The sequence below is a fragment of the Ricinus communis genome, chromosome 8 (assembly GCF_019578655.1).
Source record: "Ricinus communis isolate WT05 ecotype wild-type chromosome 8, ASM1957865v1, whole genome shotgun sequence".
Classification (NCBI taxonomy): domain Eukaryota; kingdom Viridiplantae; phylum Streptophyta; class Magnoliopsida; order Malpighiales; family Euphorbiaceae; genus Ricinus; species Ricinus communis.
Genome location: NC_063263.1, coordinates 8,239,905 through 8,263,543, shown reverse-complemented (window position 1 = coordinate 8,263,543; position 23,639 = coordinate 8,239,905). Strand labels below are relative to the sequence as shown.

The 23,639-nt window shown below is 34.4% G+C and overlaps 1 protein-coding gene across 1 annotated transcript; it reads left to right on the top strand.

Annotated features, from left to right (window-relative positions):
* The first annotated feature begins 4,106 nt into the window (after nucleotides 1-4,106).
* LOC8281595 (probable LRR receptor-like protein kinase At1g51890) lies at nucleotides 4,107-15,885 on the top strand. The gene is given in 16 exon segments (XM_048378348.1): nucleotides 4,107-4,238; nucleotides 4,818-4,925; nucleotides 5,030-5,505; nucleotides 6,016-6,186; nucleotides 8,866-9,102; nucleotides 12,082-12,574; nucleotides 12,669-12,801; nucleotides 12,890-12,961; nucleotides 13,054-13,125; nucleotides 13,225-13,305; nucleotides 13,697-13,856; nucleotides 14,008-14,227; nucleotides 14,299-14,424; nucleotides 14,718-14,780; nucleotides 14,876-15,065; nucleotides 15,326-15,885. Coding segments are annotated over 16 exon segments (3,057 nt in total). The 5' UTR covers nucleotides 4,107-4,183; the 3' UTR covers nucleotides 15,726-15,885.
* The last annotated feature ends 7,754 nt before the right edge of the window (nucleotides 15,886-23,639 follow it).

Sequence of the window (23,639 nt, the reverse complement as noted above, 5' to 3'; positions counted from 1 at the left end):
AATGGCCAGTACACATATGGTCCCCACTGACAAAGGAACTTGATAATTTTCCTAAGAAAATTTATCAAAGAAACAAATTCAACAGCCTTGGAATCCTGAATTATGTTCGAGAGGCCATTCCACACCGTCTAGTTACACGTACACCTCTCAAAGATGCTCAAAGAACCCCCATGGAGCGAGAACGGAACAAAACAACAATAAAATTAAAAGAGTGCTGCCCACAACAACCGCCTCAATCCCGCCGCAGAGAACTTATTCTCCAAACAGATGCATCCGACTACATGGGGGCCATCCTCCTAGAAAAGCTCCACGATAAAGAACAACTGTGGATATGCATCGGGTCAGTTTTCCTCTCGGAAAAACATTATCACACAACCTACAAGGAAATTCGCAACAAGTACGGGATAAAAAGTTTGAATTCTTCCCGATTGACAAAGACTTCCCGGTTCGGATGGACAACTCTTCCTTCCCCAAGATTCTTGAATCCAACCGGAAGACCTTACCGAGCCCCAACTATCGCGATTAAAATCATGGTTCAGCAGTATGACTTTAAGGTTGAGATATAAAAGGGATAAGAAACCTAATCCCGGATTTCTTATCCGGACTTTCTAAGCCTCGAATCACCCTATAGTTCTTCTCACCTCTACAATAAATCTTCCCATAATCTTTATGGCCTCCTCATCCTTCAGATCCAACTGCAACCTCCTTCACCACCGGACCTTCCCAACAACCTTACAACCAAACAAGTCACGGACTTTGCCGGAAACATGATGTTCCATTATTTGGCAACTTTTCAACAAATCTTCTCACTCCCAATCCAACCCAACTTCTTCTTTCTAGACTACCCTTGGTGTTTGATTTACCACTTATCTCCGAACATCCAAAGCATGAAAGTGAGTTATGGTTTCTATGGTGCCTATCTACGATCATCATGCTATAGAGGTGCCTATTATGAATCTCTTACACTTCTTTAATAATGAAGCTAACTCGGGGTCTTATCCATGGAGATTCCTTACCTGGTTCAAGACTCCATACCAATGGATGTGAGATCTCCTTAAACTTATTCATGGGCACCAGTTTATTCTCGGACAATAATTCCAGAGCTTCGGAATACCATGCTATTTTCATATTACACAGCCCTATCTCACCATCGGAAGACACCTATGCAACTCAAAATATCCGCCACTATTGGAGAACGCTTGATAGTCCTTTACATCTTGCTCCTCCACCAATCACGGAAGAACTAAAACGGGCCCGCAGACAGAGTAGGATCCATAGAACATTTCGATCTTCCAACTCCATTCCTTCCCGACGGTAGCCACTGTGCAACCATCGATGATGATTATGATGACCACACGATCGCCCCCCACTTATTTTATATTATTGTTTGTCCTTATTAGTGAAGTGTATTATTAGTCCGGATGTCCACCAACCTGATAGTTGTATTAAGCCCGAGGGATGTCCACTTTGTGATAGTCTTTGTATTATTAGCCGGGATCCACCAGCTTTTGTTGATAGTCGTTATTAATCTTTGGGACTCCACTAACCTTTGTACATTTTCTGCTCTCCAGTGGGAGAGTCTTTGATAGACAAGCAAGTTTCTAACAAGTCTCTTTAAAACTCTCTACACTCTCTTTTCTCCTCATTTCTCTTCCATCACCAAGGCCTCGATACAAAAGGGAGCCAGAGTCATTCATGGCATAATCCTCATGTCAGAAACTCAAAGCATGGACAGATCCTCAAGTTAAGACAAGGCCTCTTGCCATGGGGGTCTTTCTACTCTTTGGATCTTTAAATTACCGAGTTAGCTCTTTTGGATTACACCATAAACAGATCGTAGCAACTATTAGAACATTGCCATTGGATCAAGAGAAGAGAAATGAGAAAGTTAGAAAGCCATAAGAGAGTGTAGAGAGTTTTAAAGAGACTTGTTTAGAGGAAAACTTGCTTGTCTATTATTATCAAAGACTTCTCCTTATATAGAGTGGAGAGTCTGTAGGTTGTGGGTATCCCACCAAGATTAATAATACAAAGACTATCAAACAAAAGTTAGTGGATATCCCACTAAGACTAATAATACAAAGACTATCAAACAAAGTGGACATCCCACCGAGACTAATAATACAAAGACTATCAAACAAAGGTTAGTGGACATCCCACCGAGACTAATAATACACTTCACTTACATAATAAGGACAAACAATAATATAAAATAGTGGCCGAAATATATGTGGTCAAGACGCCATCATATGAATCATCATCCATTGGTTGGGAGTCTGCATGAGGGCTTTTCGTCCCGTTAAGGTAGGGTCATCCAGAGGAGTTGGAAGATCGGAAATGTAAATGTTCTATGGATTGTTCATTGATTGATGTCCATTGAAGGTGTACTAATGGTGCGTATACATTAGCTAACCTTTTTTATATTTAAAATTATATATTTTTATTTTTTACTTTATAATTTTATATTAAAAATATTTTTCATTAGAATTTCTATTAAACAACCATTAAATTTTATAGAATCAAACTTACTGTATATTTTATATTTAATAAATAAGATATTTATTAAAATTTATAAAATTTCTTTTTAAGATAAAGAGTTTGAGATATATAAAGAGTGTATAATGAAACTAAAAAAGATAATTAATGGTTCTCTATATTTTTAAAATGGTATTTAATTTAAAATAAAATCTCTTACTTCGTAAACTGATATTAATTTTAAAATAGAAAAGATATATTTTAAGCATATAATACAATTAGAAAAGAATTCCAAAATTAATGACTTTGCACGATGGAACATATGAAAGTAGTGAATATGAAATTGAATCAAAACAGTCAACACATACGTTAAGATAATATTTGAAGAGCAATGTGAGATAAGAGTTTGATGGAAACTTAGATGATAACCCCAACGTGAAGGCAGTGCTTATCTCACCATTAGATCTGTAAAACTAAAATAAAAAAATAATTGAGATAGAAACTATTTCAATTCATAGTATTTATTTGGATTTCGCTGATTTTTTTAATAATATATTATTAGTGTCATGTTTAAGAAAATTTTTGCCTGCCACATTAGTAAAAAATATAAAAATTCTAATGAACATTGATGTCACTAGAAGTGAAAGGTAACAACAATATAATTCATTTTAAATAAGAGTTTAAAGAGTAGTGTTTACGATTGTATTAGTATTAGTTTTTTATTGGTGTTTTAGATAGATATTTATAAAAAAAGTTCTAATTATTTTTATTTTTGGCATAGTCCTAATTTTTTAGGAATAGTATTTTCTGGCCATATAAAATAGTTATTCACCTATCGAGTATGATAGTGGTCTAGGCAAACTGTCGAGTATTGGCAAGTTCTTAACTCGTATGTAAATTTGTCTTTAGACGAGTCTCTATTAGGGACCATTGATTAAAATGAAAATATAGATTCGGTACTAAAAAATTAAATTAATGAATTGATACCCTTTAGATATAAATAACAAAGCTTTGGTATCAATATAACAATTTATCTAAAGTCAAGCGTGATATGGATAGCGAGTGAAATTCTAACGTGGAACTCCGCCCTATATATCATTAAAAATTGATTGAATTTTTAATACGTATCGTCACGTATAAAAGAAATTAAAATTTTGATACTAAAAAGAAAAAATTAATATATTAGTATCAATTAAAAATATAAGTTAAAAGTTTAGTACGAATGAAACTATTATCCAATCGTAACGTTTTTAAAATATTTTTTCTAAATTTGATGTATATATTATTTATATATCAAATTGAAAAATAAATAATACATATTCATTAATTTTATATAATAAAATATCTATAAAATGAGTTAATATAAAATATAAAACACTCTCTTTATACTCTTATATTGATTTTTGATATATAAAACATGTCTTGATAAGAGTTTCCGAAAAGCACCTTCCTCGGATGGCCCAGGGGAATTCATGCATGTACAGGAACGTGAATAATACGTCGTACTAACACGGTCATGCAGACTAGCTAGCGTAGACTTCAGTCTTGACTTCACAAAATAATTGAATGCTTTTTTGTATATAAATCTAAGTACAGGCAAGCTCAGGCATAGTATGATAAGCCAGGTGAAAAAGAGAAATCAGACTATCTCTTCTCCAAAAACCATTTGCTTCTATAAAAGTGAATATTTGGCTCGTCTTTCCCAGTGATGGTTGCCGGAGCAAAACTTACTAGGAAGATACTTGACGGTACTGGCATTCCAGGTGAGTATTACATTGCTGTTTTATTTTCTTTCTTTAAATGGCTCGAACCGGTTCAAACTCCAGAAATGAATTTGTTGGCAATATTTTGCTGGTTCTTTAATGTAAACAAATGTGTACTTGTGACGTATTCGTAATCTCTTTATTAACAGGAAAGAAAAATCGCTATAACTTTGATAATCCCAAGAATACGGTGCTAATAATTAATAATACGTGTAATTAAACCCAGCATTTGGTCAATTTTCTTGCATGAATTTGCTGGGAGACCAGTTTGAGACAGGGCACCCAAACATCCCAACTGGTCTGACTCCCCTTTCGCAATTACATCACTAACTAAACCAACTCTTTATTCAAAAATAATAAAACAAACTAAAGAATACACATAAATATACATTGTCTAATCTTTATTTTTGTATAGTAATATTGCGCTATCCTCGGCAAGAAAATATACTAGAAATAATTATATTCACAATTTGATAGCAACTACTGTGACCTTAGGTTTGATGATTAAGGTTCCAATCCTTTTAGGAACAGACTAAAAACAGCAGCTAGATAGCAATTAATTCCACGATCTTCTCACAGGAAAGGAGAAATTAAAGATTGAGATGGAGACATTAAGTTGTTTCTTCTTTGTGTTGGTTAGTACCTTTGCTCTTTCAACTCTGGTGGGTCATGCACAGGATCAATCAGGTATAACTGTTACTTATAAACCTCTATCTTTGAATGTCAGTAGTATTTATTATCCTCTCTTAGCTTTTCATAACTCGAAGCCTTTTGCTGTTTCTCTCTCTCAGGCTTCATTAGCATAGATTGTGGGTTACCAGATAATGATAGCTATACCGATTCATTAACGAAGCTAAATTATAATTCAGATGCAGCATTCATTGACACTGGCATAAGCAAGAGTATATCATCTAATTATGGTGGATATGGCTTTTCTCGACAGCTACAGCATGTTAGAATATTTCCTAAAGGAGACAGGAACTGTTATAAAGTAGGCCTTGATATAGGAGTCAAATATTTGATCAGAGCTACTTTCTTGTATGGAAATTATAATGGCCTGAACAAAATACCACAATTTGAAATACATCTAGGACCAAATAAGTGGTATACAGTGCAACCAGAGAGCGCAACCATTTTATTTTCCACAGAGATCATACATGTAACAACAAGGAATTACATGTTTGTTTGCCTTGTGAATACAGGCTACGGGACACCATTCATATCGACATTAGAGTTCAGACTTGTGAAAAATATTGTTGCTTATCTGTGATGAATTGTGTATATTGTAAATTCTAAGATTACAGGAATGTATGACTGTGATATATATATATTGAGTTTAACGGTCTTATTGCTATGCTATTGACCCCTAAGCTTTATGTCAACGTTCTTCTTCCTATATGAGATTGGTAGAAGTGACCTTAGGGAAGAAAGGTTGATCCTAATCTCTGATTTTCTGGCCAGTGATGTTGACTAGTCTTGAGGCCTTGACTGCTGGTCCATAACTGTTGGACTTTGAGATCGCTCTTCAACACTCCCCCTCAAGTTTGGTTTGAATAGGTTGATCGATTCCATCTTGATAAGAAGATATTGATGATGAGTTTTATTTAGGGCCTTTGTGAGAATGTCTGCTAGCTGTTCATGGCTTCTGATGAATGGAGTTTTGATTTTGCCAAATTGGACTTTTTCCCTTATGAAATGGCAGTCTACTTCGATGTGCTTGGTACGTTCATGGAAAACTGGGTTTGAAGCAATATGTCTTGCTGCTTGATTGTCACAGTGCATTTTCATTGGTCTTTTGCATTCAATTCTCATGTATCCGAGAACTTGTTTGGTCCATATTAGCTCGCTGGCAGTAGACGCCATTGCTCTGTACTCTGCTTCTGCACTGGATCTTGCAGTAATGGTCTGTTTCTTGCTCTTCCATGTTACTAGATTACCTCCTACAAAGGTACAAAATCCAGAGGTTGATTTTCTGTCACAGCTTCCAGCCCAATCTGCATAAGAAAAACCAACAATATCATTTGCATTATTATTTTTCATTAAAATATGATAGGTCACAAATAGTTATATTTATTGTATTTAATTTTCTTACGATTTGGTTGAATAATGTACTTAATTATGGAAATTATGTTTATTCTGACTTAGGTGATGAAATATCAAGGATGGAGCAAATCCAGCCTAAAGACATGTTTTAAGTCATCATTTGTCAAAAACCAAGTCTTTTGGAGGAGGTGCAGAAATCTGCACTGTCGACAAGGCGTGACCACGCCTTACAACCATGAGCTCCGCAAAAATCTATGCAGAAGACTACTGTCAACAAGGCGTGACCACGCCTTGCGCCCCATGAGCTGCTAAAAGATGCGAAGGAGAGCTTCGAAATTTTCAGAGTTTTCATTGTGGTGGACCTATCCCTAGTTAATCTCCTCTATTTTTGGAAGTGTTGGATTAATAGAACTTTCTTCCATGTATTTAGGGTTTTAATTTATTTAGATCACTTTTAATCTTATCCTTTCTTGTAGGGATAAGATTAAATAGGAAGCTTATTTCTTTTTGATAAGGATTCTATTAGGGTTTAGGGTTTTACTTCCTATATAAGGACGGCTGGAAGTACCTTTAAGAATACATATTCTTATTCTTCTTCCACTCTCTACAATTCTTGTGAATTCTTACTCCACCATGAGTGGCTAAATTTTTAGTTTCTAATTTAATAATGAATAAATTTCAATTGTGATTTTGTGAGACTTTGTGCTTAACAGAATTCTTCTTTAATTCAAGTATTCTTTATTTCTTATTCTTATTATTTATGAATTATTGATATTGATTGAACTGACGACTTAACTTTGATATTGATTTTTCTATTGCTAAACTTTGAGTTTATGATCCGTAATTGTCATGAACGATTGACACAAGTAGCAAGGAGCTGGCTCATGTGTGTGTGATTATGGCTTATTCGAATTACATAGCTTGCATGATAGGCTATAGGGAAATAAAGGAACAAGGTTATTTCAATTGCAGTTATCTTAATTAAATTAATGTTAGTTTAGTCATTCTCATTATTCTTAATGCTATCATTAAGTTGATATGGAACGCTATCGTGCCCAGTTGACTAATGATAAGTATTGATTTGGATGTTGGGTTTGAGTCAATTGTATTAGGAGAATTACACTTATTGCGGCTTTTTCGAATGAGTAGACTAAGTACTTGAATAGAAGAATTGATATTTTAGCCTATGATCATGATTACAATTGGATGGAATTAGCACTCTTGAATTGGAAATTTGTTAAGATTAATTTTTATTTAATTTAATATTTAGCCTTCATTATTTTCTGCTTATTTATAATTTTGATTCAAACATTCAAAAACTCCCTTTTATTTTACTTTGAGAAGCTATCCACATTGGTTCCCTTGGGATTCGACCTGGTTTCACTATTTCTACAATTTAGTTTAGAAAAATCAGTAATTTATTTTGAAGGACTTCGACAACCCATTCAAAATACCTTGACCAGAGGAGCCTTTAAGATACCTAAGAATCCTATTGATAGCATCCAAATGACTAGTACGAGGAGCATGCATGAACTGACTTATCATGCTCACTGCATAGGTGATATCAGGTCTTGTGACAGTGAAGTAAATTAGTTTTCCTACTAAACGCTGATAGTGCCCTATATTATCTAAAGGATCGCCATCTTCTAGGTTAAGTTTGGTTTTAGTTTTCATTGGAGTATCTATAGGTTTAGCCCTTATTTTTCCTGTTTCCTTTAAAAGGTCCAGAACATATTTTCTTTGGGATAAAAATAGACCTTTATGAGATTTGGCTATTTCTATTCCAAGGAAGTAAGATAGTTGACCGAGATCTTTAATATCAAATTCCATTTTTAGTTTTTGTTTGACTACTTCAATTTCTTTATCATTGTTACTTGTTATGATGATGTCATCAACATATACAAGGACAATGACAATACATGTGTGATTGCGTTTGACACACAGAAAGGAGTCAGAAGCACATTTAACAAAATTAATTCTTAAGAAGAAGTGGCTTAGCTTGGCATACCATGCTCTCGGGGATTACTTCAATCCGTAGATAGCCTTTTTTAATTTACATACCAAGGATTGGTCAGTTGAGGGCTTGTACCCTGGAGGCAAAGTCATGTAGACTTCTTCTTCGAAGGATCCTTGCAGAAAGGCGTTTTTGACGTCCATTTGAAATAAGTTCCATCCTGAGTTAACAGCAACATGTAATAAAATGCGAATAGTGCTCATTTTGGCTACTGGGGCAAAGGTTTCCTGATAGTCCACCCCATATGTTTGGGTGAACCCTTTTGCTACTAATCTAGCCATATATCGCTCAATCGTTCCATCATGCTTATATTTAATTTTGTACAACCATTTACACCCAACAGGTTTCTTACTTTGCGGAAGAGATACTAATTTCCAGGTGGCATTTTTTTCAAGAGCCTGAAGTTCTTCCTCTATAGCCTTACACCAATTAGAATTGGTGTTAGCTTCATAGAAGGAAGATGGCTCAGTGTGAGTGGCGAGATTGCTTAGATAAGTTTTATATGAATGGGATACAATGTGATAACTAACAAAATATTGACTGGGATACGATACCTGGTGGGACACATAGTCCCTTAGTCTGACAGGGGGACGAGTAAGTCGAGATAATCTTCTCGTGGCAATTGCTTCAACCTGGGACTCATCGTCTCCCCCTGAAGGAGTTGTCTCGGGAAGGATATTGACTCCCCCTGAAGAAGTTGCTTCGGGAAGCGGTGCAGGAAGCGACTCTTTGTCCAATGCTGAACTGTTAAAAGAGGAAGTGTTATCGAGAAATAACAAAGTAGATGACTCAGAAGCATATGGGGAAGTATTCGTAAAATAGGGGGTACATTCATCAAAGGACACATCCCTAGAAAGATAGGTTTTGTGCGAGGAAGGGTCGTAGCATTTATACCCCTTTTTTTCAAGGAATACCCAAGAAAAATAGTTTTTACAGAACTCTGGTCAAGTTTATGAGCACGTCTAACGTGGATAAAGACCGTGTACCCAAAGACTCGAATGTGTCCTAATTCTATTTTCCTGCCTTTGAGAATTTCGAGAGGACTAAGGTTTTTTAACTTGGGGCTAGGCAGACGATTGATGAGGTACGCAGCAGTTAGAAGGGCATCCGACCAAAACATATGAGGGACATTATTTTAAAAAAGAATGGATCTGGTGACTTCAAGAAGATGACGATTTTTCCGTTCAGAGACTCCATTTTGTTCGGGAGTATAAATGCATGTAGTTTGATGAAAAATTCCTATGGAGGAGAAAAATTCGGAATTTTTTTTATTTATGTATTCAGTTCCATTGTCTGACCAGAAAATCTTAATTTTGGCATTATACTGATTTTGAATAAAATGGAAGAAATTTTGGAAGCATGAAAAAACTTCATTTTTGCCTTTTAACAAATAGACCCAGGTGGTGCAAGAGTAGTCATCAATAAACGTGACAAAATAACGAAAGTGATTATAGGATAGAACGGGGGCAGATCCCCAAATGTCAGAATGAATTAAATCAAACATATTTTCTGATGTTGTAGAAGACACAGAGAAAGGCAATCTAGTATGTTTAGCAAGTTTGCAAATTTCACAAGAGTGAGTGTTCATATTGAGACCAAAAAGATGGTTTAGGACTCTATCGGACGGATGCCCAAACCGCTGGTGGAGCAAAATGTCTTGGCGGACAGAATTGTTGGATACTAAACACTTGGTTAAAGAGTTATTGAGATAATAGAGGCCATTCTCAAGGCGATCTTCACCAATCGTCGTCCCTGTGACTTGATCCTGAAACACGACTGCAGATGGTGAGAAAATAACATTGCAACTTAAAGTGCTAGTAATCTTACCAACAGATAAAAGATTGGATTGAAACTCCAGTAGGTGAAGAACATTGTGGATATCAGTATGTAATAATTTTAATGAGCCAAAACCAAAGATTTTAGCTTGATGCCCATTGGCAACGGTCACATGACTGGAAGGAGTGGTCACAAAATTATGTAATTTGGTGACATCCCACGTCATATGATCCGTGGCCTCGGAATCAATTATCCAATTAGATGCGTTATTGAAAGAATTTATAAGAGGTTGAGATACCAAACTTGATCCTCAAGCTGGCTGAATAATAGACTGAAGCTGAGATATAAGCTCGGAGATTTGGGATTTTTCTGTTGGATTCAGATCAGTCCAATTAATTGAGTCAAACCGGGTTGGACCGGGTTGGTCCAAATAATGGGCTGGTCGGTGCTTGACGGTTAGGCAGGGTTGGTCCAAATGAGTGGCTGTCTCTTGCCGGTGGTCGATTAAACACATCCGACCCGATAAACACATCCCTACCCGACTCACCACCCACACTATAACCATTAGGGTTATATGTGTTTAGGACTCCCAAGCCGCCGAACCGCTTTCTCCCTTCCCTTTCTCGCTCTTGCCTTCCCCCGCTTCTCCCTCGTTCGGCTCTGTTGAGGGTCGACCGAAGGTGAGGGTGAAGATGCCAGCAACGCTTGTGAGAGTGCTCCTACTTCTTGCAGTAAACGCACCTCTCGACGCTAGCGGGCGCTTCCCTCTCTCGGACCGACTCTCGTGAGTGCGAGAAAAGCGAGGCAAAGGCTCGGTTGTCGACTTCTTGGCTGCTTACTGTCCTCATGGTGATGCGTCTAGTTTCCTCTTGTTGTATGAGGGCTATGATGGCATCGAGTCTGGGTAAGTTGCTGGACAGTAGGATTTGACACCGTAATGCTTCGTAGCTCGAATCGAGCCCGACCAGGTAAGTAAAAACTAAATCTTGCTCTGTTTGTGTTCTTGTTTCTTCTGGATCAGTCGTAGGCGGGAGGTAACTTTGAAGTTCCTCCCATCGAGTTAGTACTTCAGTTGCATAACTTGTGCTGGACTTAGTTCCTTGTTTGATCTGTGCTAGCTCTTGCTTTAAATTGAAAATATGAGCGAAGTTTTGTTCCTGTCCGTAGAGATTTCTCATTTTCTCCCATACTGCCTGTGATGATGCCAGTAACATGCACAATCTGGCAATATGAGGCTCCATCGTGTGGGTCAGAAGGGACATGACCATGTGGTCAGTTGTCTGTCAATTTTTGATTGCTTCAATTTCCTACTTTGATGGTTGATTTGGGTTGATTGTTTGAGGTTTGTTTCGAGTTCCCATGATGAACCCGAGCTTTTTTCTGCCACTGAGGCTGATATAGACAGCCCTCGACCATTCGAAGTAATTTTGGTTGCCCTTTAACACAATATTGGTTAATTTTGTGAGATCATTGGAAGCCATGATGAAAGAGTGGTTGATTGTTTTGTTGGGTAGATGATGACATGATTATTCCTACTCTGATACCATGTGAAAAATATTGTTGCTTATCTGTGATGAATTGTGTATATTGTAAATTCTAAGATTACAAGTAATGTATGACTGTGATATATACATATTGAATTTAACGGTCTTATTGCTATGCTATTGACCCCTAAGCTCTATGTCAACGTTCCTCTTCCTATATTAGATTGGTAGAAATGACCTTTCTTCCCTTACTCCTAATCTCTGATTTTATGGCCAATGATATTGACTAGTCCTGAAGCCTTGACTGCTGGTCCATAACTGTTGGTTAAGAATTGTTGGACTTTGAGATCGCTCTTCAACAAGACCCCTTAATAATGCATCTTGCAATACTGAATCTGGATCACTAGTTCTCACGTAGAGATGGGATCTTGGCTCGACTAACAATGAAATTGTCAGGTGAGCCATATATATATATGTATTATCAAACTGGTTATACAACTTTCAGTAATTCCATATAATTGCTGAGGTGATTAAATGTCTCAGGTTTCCAGATGATATTTATGATCGTATCTGGCAACCTTCTGATGATTTCAACGCATGGAAAAAGTCGAATGGCAATCAAAATCATGAGTACAGTAAAAATAATTACACGCTACCATCAAAAGTCATGAGCACTGCTGTGGAACCAGCAAGTGCCACTGAGCCGCTGAATTTCTCGATACGTTCTGAAGGTACCGCAAGACAATATTATGTCTACATGCACTTCGCCGAGCCCGCAATTCTCCAAGCTAACTAATACAGGGAATTTAACATTATTTTGAATGAAGAAAAATGGTATGGACCAGTAATTCCTAGTTATTCGACCGAAATAACTGTATATCCCAAAGCAGCATCAATCGGACGAAATCTCAATTTTTCACTAGATAAAACTGGATATTCAACCCTTCCACCCCCCATCAATGTAATTGAGATATACGATGTATTTGAACTCTCGCAAGTTCAATCAGATCAAGGAGATGGTACGTTCTATTTTAAATTCATTGCCACTATAGATTTATATCCTCTCTGGTGACTAATTGCAATTTTAATTTAATGCATACATATGATCATCAGTTGATACCATAACAAAAATCAAGTCGATATATAACATAAAAAGAAACTGGCAAGGTGATCCGTGTGCCCCACAAGCCTATGAAGGTCTCAATTGCAGTTACAATGACTATGACGCGCCCAGAATCATATCGTTGTAAGTCTATGATTTTGTCTTTGCTTGCATATAATTTTTTTCCTGTATTTGTACTCTCTGTTAATGAAATTATTTGACAATTAATCAGAAACTTATCCTCAAGTGGATTGAGTGGTGATATTACTCCTTACATATCCAACCTGACATTATTAGAAACTCTGTAAGTATTTCTAATCTCAAATAAAGTTGGCATGTTCTCAACCTGTCAAGGTCAATAACTACATTTTTCTTACAATTCTTTTGCGATATCAGAGACTTATCAAACAACAGTTTGAGTGAATCAGTGCCTGATTTTCTGTCTCATATGTCCTCTCTGAAAGTTCTGTAAGTTACTTCGGATTAAAAATGAAATTTCATGCCTTTCAGAAATAGTAATACTTATTTTTGTTTCTACTGATTTTCTTTTATTTTAATGCCCTGCAGAAACATATCAGGAAACCAACTCACAGGTTCAGTTCCATCCGCACTCCTTGAAAAGTCAAAGAAGAACTTGTTAGTATTAAGGTGCGGATTCTATACAAAACTAACATATTTATGCTAGCAGAACTCATAATTAGGCATGTCACTTTCAGGATTTTATTTGCAAACTTGGGCGATCATAGGCTGATTTCTATACACATTATGTAAATGGAAGTTGTTGCTGGTCCGTTACGACCCTGGCTTGTAGATCATAACTGCGACTGATAGAAAAGAAATAGAGGGAAAAAGGGAGAGAGAAGTAGAGGGAAAAGAGAGATCAGGAGGAGGAGGAGGAGGAGGAGGAAGCCTAAAAAGTTGCCTCATCATGTTTCTTATCTTCCCATCAAGTTGTGATCCTATAAGCCTGAGTCATAACATAGTAATAAATTCAATAATTTCAAGAATTATTTTACTAAATCTGCTCAATCAATTTCAGTTCTGATGGAAATCCAGACCTATGTGCATCCTTTTCATGCAAGAAGAAAAACAACACCTTTGTTGTTCCAATAGTGGCATCTGTTGGTACAGCGCTTATCATCATGGCTGCTCTCGCAGTCTGGTTTTGGAGCTTTAGAAGAAGAAAACAGCAAGGTAACACCTCCATCATTTAATATATTTTAAAATTTGAGCAAAATTAAAGAGGCAGATTGTGATTACAAGAAGATTTTACTTAATCAGTATATGTTTTTTCTTTTTTTTTCCTTTTATCCTTGATCACAAACATATGCTTAATAAAACTCTTTAAAGTTTTACCAGTCAGAAGTATGGGTGCCAGAGACAAAATATCGACAGCCTACATATGCTGAGGTCCTGAAAATAACTAACAACTTAGAGAGGGTTCTTGGTAAGGGAGGATATGGAACAGTTTACCATGGCTTCTTACATGGCATTGAAGTAGCTGTAAAAATGCTCTCTCCATTGTCAGTCCAGGGGAGTATTCAGTTTCAAGCAGAGGTACCTCTTGAATGTCATATGAATAGATTTGAGTTCAATAGTATACTGAATAAAGGAAAATGAAAATCTGATTTTTGATTACAGGTAAACTTCTTCTGAGAGTTCATCACAGAAACTTGACAATCCTTGTAGGTTTCTGTGATGAAGGCACCAACATGGGGCTCATCTATGAGTACATGGTTAATGGAGATTTAGAAAGGCATCTATCAGGTGAAAAATTGTACTAAAATTAGGTTACTGCAAATCTAAATATACTATAAACTGTATGCGCATTTGTTTCAGCATACTGAATGCTCTTCTTATAGATTGAATAATAGAATTTAGTTTCCTAAAAGATGCTGTTTTGTGGGAAATATTAGTTATAAATTGTATGCCCGATGCCTAACATTCGCATAAATATTAGATTATATTTAAAAGGGCATAAATATTCCAGCTTTTTTACAATTGGCGTCAAATATTTCTATTACATTAGAAATTTGAGGAATGCTTTCACGTGAATGTAGTCACAAACACAAATGTATTGAGTTGGAAGAGGAGGCTTCAAATAGCTATTGACGCAGCAAAAGGTTAGCAAGAAAATAAGTTACGTCAATTTGATTCTCTTTGTTATTTACAATTTGTATCCATAAGTGAACTAATATTTTGTAGAATTTTTGTGTAGGATTGGAGTATCTACACAACGGGTGCAGGCCGCCAATTATACGCAGGGATGTCAAGACTTCAAACATCTTATTAAATGATACATTCCAAGCCAAACTGGCTGATTTTGGACTTTCCAGACCTTTCCCAGTTGAAGGGGGAACTCATGTATCAACTACTGTTGTTGGAACTCCTGGTTACCTTGATCCCGAGTGAGTGGTTCAGTCCTCATGATTGGTAAAGGAATTCTTGGGTATCTTAAGAAAATAAATTCAGTTACATTATTGGTGAAGGAACTTCTTTCCCTCTAAGCATTCAAGAAACAGATAAACACACTATTGGTGATATGGTTTGAGTTTAATTTTCCGATTTGCAGGTTGAATGTGTAATCACTTACAGACATTTGCTTTTAACGTTAATTTATTATTCATAAAAGATTGACATGATTGGGTTTTCATGTTCCTGCTTGCAGATGCTCTATGACATGCAGGCTAACAGAGAAAAGTGATGTCTACAGCTTTGGCATTGTTCTTTTGAGGATAATCACAGGCAAACCTGTGTTTGCAAAAGCCAATACAAGGAATACTCATTTACGTCAATGGGTTAGTGCCCTGGCTGCAAATGGAGATATTAAAAGCATTGTTGATCCAAGGTTAACCGGAGATTTCAACATTAACTCTATCTGGAAGGCTGTAGAAACTGCCCTGGCTTGTTCATCTCCAACTTCCGCTCGAAGGCCCGCTATGCTTCAAGTAGTGACCGAACTGAATGAGTGCTTAGAAGAAGAAATAGCTCGATCAAAGGTGATACATGGGATTGAATTAAATGGTTCCACTGGAGTGATCGATGACTCCATTCCCCTAGCTAGGTAGTTGTTTTCACTTTTCATTTTCACCGTAACAAATGTCCATCCATGTGTTGGTTTTGCCTTTCTTCAAGTCTACGAAATGATTTCAGTCTTCCAGTGAAATAAATTGAAATGAAGTTTGTACCTTAATAAAACAAATTACTAGTGGAGCCTGCTAATGTTATTTCTAGCTATTAAGGTACCAACTAACATTTTATATATACAATTAATTCGACCAGTTTCTTGGATAGAAAAATAAAGGAAAGAAAAGCATGAGACGAAGAGAAAGAAAATACTAGACTCCAAGAACGCTAAGAGTCGGAGATATCAGATACGAATTTTACGAGTTGTATATTCTTGAGAATTCATACTCCCATATGCTGGATCTCACAATATAAAATATGAGTGTGGTTCATTATGGAGCCAGTCTAGGCAAGAAATATCAAGAAGGGAGACAAACATATACATATATATAGGTGTATAGTAAGAGTTTTGAGGTTTTATAATTAGATTTGTATACATCAAGGAACGCTCACATCCAGCAAATCCCAGATACCGTTTACATGCAAGGGGATAAGGTAGGAGGCAAAAGTCTTTGTCAAAGAAAATGACTTGATAACAAGACATGACTGATCTTTTCTGAAAAAAAGAGAAGGCGTGAATATATTTTATCATATGGAAGATTACTGTGAGATGTAGAAACAAACTAATAAAAGAAGTAAACGCTCTAATACCACTACATGTGTTGTGCAGAACAATCAGAAATTATTTTTCTTTTTTTGTTGCTTGCTTGGGAAGCTTGTGAGCAATCTTCCAATCTCAGTAAATTTTAGAATCTCATAACCCCTTCGTATAGACCATATAATAATGGAATTTCACCCTTGAGAATTCCTAGCTAGCATATATGCCTCCAATAAAATATTCACCTTATTCTTATATAAATTATATCATTACAGGATAACTAACATCACTGCAGGATAGTTGACAAAGCATAAAACTATATGTGAAATAATTGATCAAGTCACCAACTAAAAGTTTACATCACCATATATCATTCAGACAATACATATAATTCATGAGACTTGACACCGTAGCTTCAGTATTCTCCTAACTTCTAACCAAGAAAAAAAAATGGTGGTCTTCTGCCGGTTCCTTTTCAAGTTTCTTTGTGTTTTAGCTCATACAGTCCTGGTGCATGGACAAAATCAATCAGGTTTTCTAAATTCCCATGTTATCATATTATGATGTTATCTAAATAGGCATTTCTGTGTCTCTTTCTCTCTGCCTTTCGGGCTTCATTAGCCTTGATTGTGGGCTGGCAGTAAATTCTAGCTATACAGCTGAAACAGGCATAAGTAAGAGCATTTCATCTGAATTCAACCTCATCAACCAACAGATACAAAATGTTAGGGCCTTCCCTGAAGGTGTCAGAAATTGTTACAATGTGGAACTTGTTAAAGACACCAAATATTTGATCAGGGTTATTTTCTTGTATGGAAATTATGATGGTTTAAATAAGCTACCAGCATTTGATCTGCATCTAGGACTAATAAATGGGATACTATGCAAATCACCAATTCAACCACTCGTCACATAAGGGAGATTATACATGTTCCTAAACTTAACCACGTAAGTGTTTGTCTTGTAATAAATGGCCACGAACACCCTTCATATCAGCACTAGAAATAAGGCCTTTGCAAAATGGCGCGTATACATCAATTTCTGGAGCTCTGTCACTCTTCAGTCGGATGGATGTTGGCTCATTAACCGGTCAAACAGTCAGGTAAGCCACTTAGCACTCTGTAAATGTCAATTTTACCCTTCTAGCTAATTATTTTACAAGCTAATGCCTCAGGTTTCCGGATGATGTCTATGATCGTTTCTGGTTTCCATATTATTCCGAGAAAGGGACATATATAAATGCCACACAGACCATTAAAACTGGTCTTCATCTTAAATTCAAACTTACAAATTTTGTCTTCTTTTCTTTAAACTGTCGAAGAGAATAATAATTTATTAATAATAAAAATATAAAAATAATATTTGATTCAAAGAAAGAGTGAAGGAATATATGAGTTAAATGATTCTTTATTAACAAATACATTTCTTTCTTTTTTTTTAAATAAATTTTTTTTTTTTAATTCGATAGATAAAAGCTGTCCACTAATTAGAGTCAGATTTTTTTTTATAAACCACCTTAAAAATATAATTTTATAAATATTAATTTCCCAAACCTATCTAGAGAAAAACCTCAGGGGAGGGAGATGAGAAAAAAAAAAGGAAAAAATTGGAATATTAACTTTACATAATTGTTGTTTATTTTTTTTATTAAATGAGTAATTTAGATTACAGATTCTGAAAACTATCAATTTATTTTTGCTTAAAAATAGTTTAGAGATAGTAGCAAAAGATTCACCTCCTCCTTTTTTAACATTTTATGTGAGGCCCTTTTACTCGAGTTTACCTACGGTTTGTGAACCGGCAATTTTGGTTCAAAACTATCGATTCACAGTTTTATAGCACATAAAACCAATTAGTTTCAGTTTATGCTTTGTTTACGGTTCTGGTTCCTGTTGGTTTTTATACTGTAGGTTTCATCAGTATAAAAAAGTGTTAAAAATATAAGTGATAATGTAGAAACTAAAACATAGAAAATAATATTGATAAAAAAATGAGATAGTATTAAAAAAATTAATATGAAAGAAATAAATAAATTGTATATGTATATATTATTTCTAAAAGGATAATAATATTTTGAGAGAGATAATTTAGGTCATAAATAATTAGAGAGAGATGTTTTAGAGAAATAAAAAAACTATAGATAATAAATAAACCTAGAAAGTAATTCTAGAGAGAGATAATAAATAAACGGTATATTTATATAGTAAAAATTTATAAATAATTTTTTTATATGTTGAAATCGGAAAGTGAATTCTGAATTCAATTGAAAAGGAACAAGTCCTGAATCAATCTTCTCCAATTTCAAACCGGTTCTGTAATATTCGTAATTTTTTTAAGATTTTAATTTATTAGTTTTGAGGGCAATTTGATAAATTATATTTTTCGTGGATAATTGAGCACCATTTAATTTTATATTATCTAATAATTATAATATAATGATTTTGGTGAACTTTAAATGTATTTTTGTGATTTTAAATAGTTAAAATCTTATTAAGTTAATTTTAACATATGTATAATTATTTTTAAAATATAAAATAGACTTAAATTATATTATTTTCTGACTATGTGAATGGTATAATTTTAACATGTTTTAACTAAGTACTATGTATATGTACATCTATATATATATATAAAAGGGCATAAAACATTAAGAAGGAGGATTTTGTAGTACCTTGGCTTAGCTAGAGGGATTAAAAGGTATTTTTTTCCTTTAAAAATATGTCAAGAGCAACCTCCCATCCCCTTCCTTTTCCTTCTGCTCGCATGTTTTCCTTCCTCATTTAGCACCACCCACTTCCTTTTATAACCACCGCCCCTTGCTACCAACCAGCCCTTCTTTCCCATTTTTCTTCGCCGGCAGTGGTGTATGTGCCTCACCGGAGCGAATTTTTTATTACCGTGATCTAGTGTTTTCCGGCGAGATTTAAGCTGCAATTTTGATGTATTTGGACTCCACATGTCTCAAGTTCCATGTAGACACCTTCAGATTCGAGTTTCGACACTGTTGGTTGTATCGATTTTCGGACCCTGATGTCTTTTGGATGCACAAAATTTCAAATTTTCGGCTCGGTATAATTTATTTAGATTAGAAAATTTTAGAAAAAATTTTACCGAATTTTCGGTAGATTTTTAAATCGAAATTTTTAAACAGTCAATTCTAAGAGCCTGTAAGAGTCTAGGACTAGAGTTATTAACTAAATATTTTATTTTTATTGATTGTGTAGTTTCTGTAAATAGATAATTTGTCAATTCAGCCCGCTTCACCTAAGGTGTAGGAGCAGAGCAAGGAAGTCATCAAAATTTTGAGTTGAAGTCATATATCCTTTGCATACATGCCATATGCCAATTTTTATATAGTATTTTTGACTAATAATTATTACGAATATTTTTAGAATTATCATCATATTAATATATTTTTGTTAGTAGGGATATCGCTTGAAATTTTTTATTATTTATTATTATATATTTAATTAATTGATTTATGGATTTAAATTATTTATTTAATTAATTAAGTTTAGATTTGCATTACATGTTCTGTTCAATCTAATTTAATAAGTTATTGAACAATGGTAAGATTGCTTGCTATTTATGCCATTTTTCATATTATCAATGTTATGATTGTATTATGAGTCGGGATGAAACGACAGTAGAACATGCCACCTGATGGATTACATCAGGACTGTATGCGCACCGGTATAAATAAAAGACAAATAGTCAGAGAATATTTTTAGTGATGTGCCCTAGTTGAGTATAACTCTTTGGTTTGTAGAAATTTGGTTGCAGGAGGCAAGGTGTCACGACCCGATCTATGGGCCCGTGATCGGCGCTAGAAAATGGATAGGCGTAATTACACCGAAATCCGTAGCAAGTCTGACTAATCACTAACTCAATCAAATTATAATCTTATCCACTATAACAATATTTCAATACAAAATTTCAACCACCAAAATACTACATATTTAAATCAGTATGTCAGCACAATTAGGTAATATATTCTCGGTTAGTTTAACATGTCAAAATAAAATAATATGTTTTAGAATCATTACAGAGAATATAGAATTCTAATAATCAAACGTACAAATAAAATTAGTTACATTAAAATCTGAAGATGAAGAAAGTCGGGCTGCCAAAAGAGAATAACTGCAGGAAACCTAACAGACACCTGAAAAATAAAATTTGAAACTGTTAGTTTCGACAGTAAGTTAAAATCATATAATCCAAAAATAAATACAACCATCTCAATAAAATATTTATTTAATCATATAATAAAATATTATATCATATTAAAACGCGTGTCACGCTATTATTCAGAAAAATACAATTTAAATGTTATGAGACGAATACCTTAGTAGAACCCTAATCTCAATATTAGTAGCTTTTTAGCTCTCTCATTCCAATATGACTGGTGTTGAGAGAGCAAAGCTCAACCATTGTCATTAAGTCTAGCCTGGTCACTTGACTTCAAATAAAGTCGGCGCCTAGAGAGCAACACTTAACTAGGGACCTTTCCTCCGGTACTCAAATTCTCACAGCCTAGAGAGTTGTACTCGACTAGGGAAAATTTCAAAAATAATATTTTACTACCTATTTTTGATTAATACTAGTGCGCGCGATCCTGATGCAACCCATCAGATGACATGTTCTACTACTGCCTCATCCTAAAGTTACTAAGCATCAATAATAATTAAAAATAGCGTAAATCACAAGTAAACATAAATTATTCAATAACATATTAAGAATTAAAGTTGAACAGTCTCGAGTATAGTAAATATGAAAGTTATATGCAAAAATAATAATAATAATAATAATAATAATAATAATAAAATAATAATAAATATGATAGTAATAATAATAATAATAATAATAATAATAATAATAATAACGAAAATAAAATTAATAATAATAATAATCATAATAATTATTTTAATTAATTAACATTACATTTAATTTAGACATAATATAAGTGCAGTTGATTATACGACTTTAACTCACAGTTCTCCCGCGCTTCGTAGTCTGTTCCTACACCTCGGGTGTAGCTGGCTGGACGGACGGATTATCTATTCATGAAAATAACTCAATTAATAAGATATTTTTTTTATTTTTTCTAGACCTAGATTCCTAGATTAGACTGTTTAAGAAATTGTACTGAAAATTTGATAGAACCTCCTCTAAAATATGGACGTTTATCCTTTGTATAACGGGTCTAGAATAGGCTAGAAATACTTCAAATATTTCACATTTATTTAATTGGAATGAATCATTAAAACTACATTATTTTTTCGACTCCGTAACACAATCCAAATCACAATACAAAAATTAACAGTCCGGCAAAATAATATTATTCACGATAAATCACACAAATATTTCTTCTCACATTTAATTCAATTGATCACATCCTCAATTTTCAAGATAGAATATTAACTCTTTTTGTAATTAATCTACAATAATTCTAAAATCAGGCTACTAATTAGTTACATAATTTAATTAATTAATTATAACTAACAATTTATAGATTAATTATTTTCTAATAATTTTTAAATAATTTTTAAAGTTTAGATAAACTTATACCGTGCCGAAACCCGAACTTCTATACGTCCGAAAAACCCTTGGGTCCGAAAGTCGGTACCGCCAACAGTGTTGGATTTGAATCTGGATATGCCTACGCAAAGCTTGAATTGCGGGGAGTCCGAATACGAAAATACTTCTGCCAGAAACTAGCAGAAAGCCACTAGATCGAGACTGGAAAAAGTGAGAAATCATTGCTTGAGAGTTTTCGACAGCGGGGCACTTGTTTCCAGCGTCGGACAGGTGAAAGAACGGCGGCCAGAGGTCGAATCAGTGATGGCAGCGTATGAGGTGGCTTCTTCTCCTTGCTGTGGCGAGAGGAAGAGGAAAAGGATGGTGCCAATGAGAAATAAGGAGGAAGGATGTTGGGTGGCTAGCGGCGGCGAGGTTGTGACCGAAAATGGAAAGGAGTGGGGGGAGGGAGAAGAAGGAGAGAGGGTGGGTTTTTTTGTAATAATATTTATTTATTTATTTTTAATAAAAGATGAAAAAATACAAATGAGTCCCTTCTAAATAAGTTGCTACAATAACACCCTTGACCAAATTATTTTATTTTATTTTTTAAATTTTATTATTTTATATATATATAATAAATAAATAATCAATATTTGATGTAATAATAATTTTAAATTTAAATAGAAAACAAGTGTTTTAAATAAAACTAATGTGAATGTACATAAAATTGACTACTATTTTAAATTCACATATCTAAATTTAAAATTTATTAAATTATTTCTGATAAAAATTAAAGTAATTAAAATTTAAAATTACGGGTATTACAAAAGGTCCTTAATCTATCGTTGCTCTCTGGACGCCGGCTATATTAGAAATCGAGTGACCAGACTGGATTTAAGAACATTGGTTAAGCTTCGTTCCCTAGGCGTCGATCTTATTGGAACAAGAGAGCCGAAAAGGCTGCTAGAATTGTGGTTAGGATTCTGCTGAAGTACTTATCCCATATAAGTTAAAAATTATTTAAGAAAAATAAATTATGCTATGATATAAATTTATTATTTTGTGATGTTCTACATTATTTAATTAACCATTATATATATATATGTTTAATTTCAGATATATGATTTTGACTTATTTCCAAGATTGACACTCTTAGTCTTAATTTTTCCAGTGACGGTTAGGTTGTCTGCCGTTTTTTTTTTTTTTCCTTCAGGCCTATTGTAATTAATTTCTTTTTTTTGCATTTCTAATTATTTAAAAATCTGGATTTTCTACAGTAATGGTTCTGAAAATTAATATTTCATTTTGTTCTGTTAAAACTATAAAAAATTACTAAATAATATGCTGATTAATTAATTTAATTGTGTTGTTATTATGTGAATGAATTGTTAGTATATATATATATATATAATTGAGTTATTGATTAATTAGGTTTGCTATAGATTTAGTGGCCTTAAACTTATCTATTATTCATAGGCCTAAAGATCAGACTGTGACAGATTCAAACACGATTTTATATTTGACTAATTTCTATATTATTTTGACTAGTCCAATTTCGAATCCGAACTGCGCTGTGGCCAGACGTACTTTTACCCAGCCACTAATCATACTTTACATAATTAGTAGAATGTATCTTTAATGAAAAGAATCCAACTACCATATGTAGCTTTCACTGGAATTGGCCCTATTTTCAAATGAATTATATCATCACCGGCTAGTTGACGAAGCTTGCTTGGAG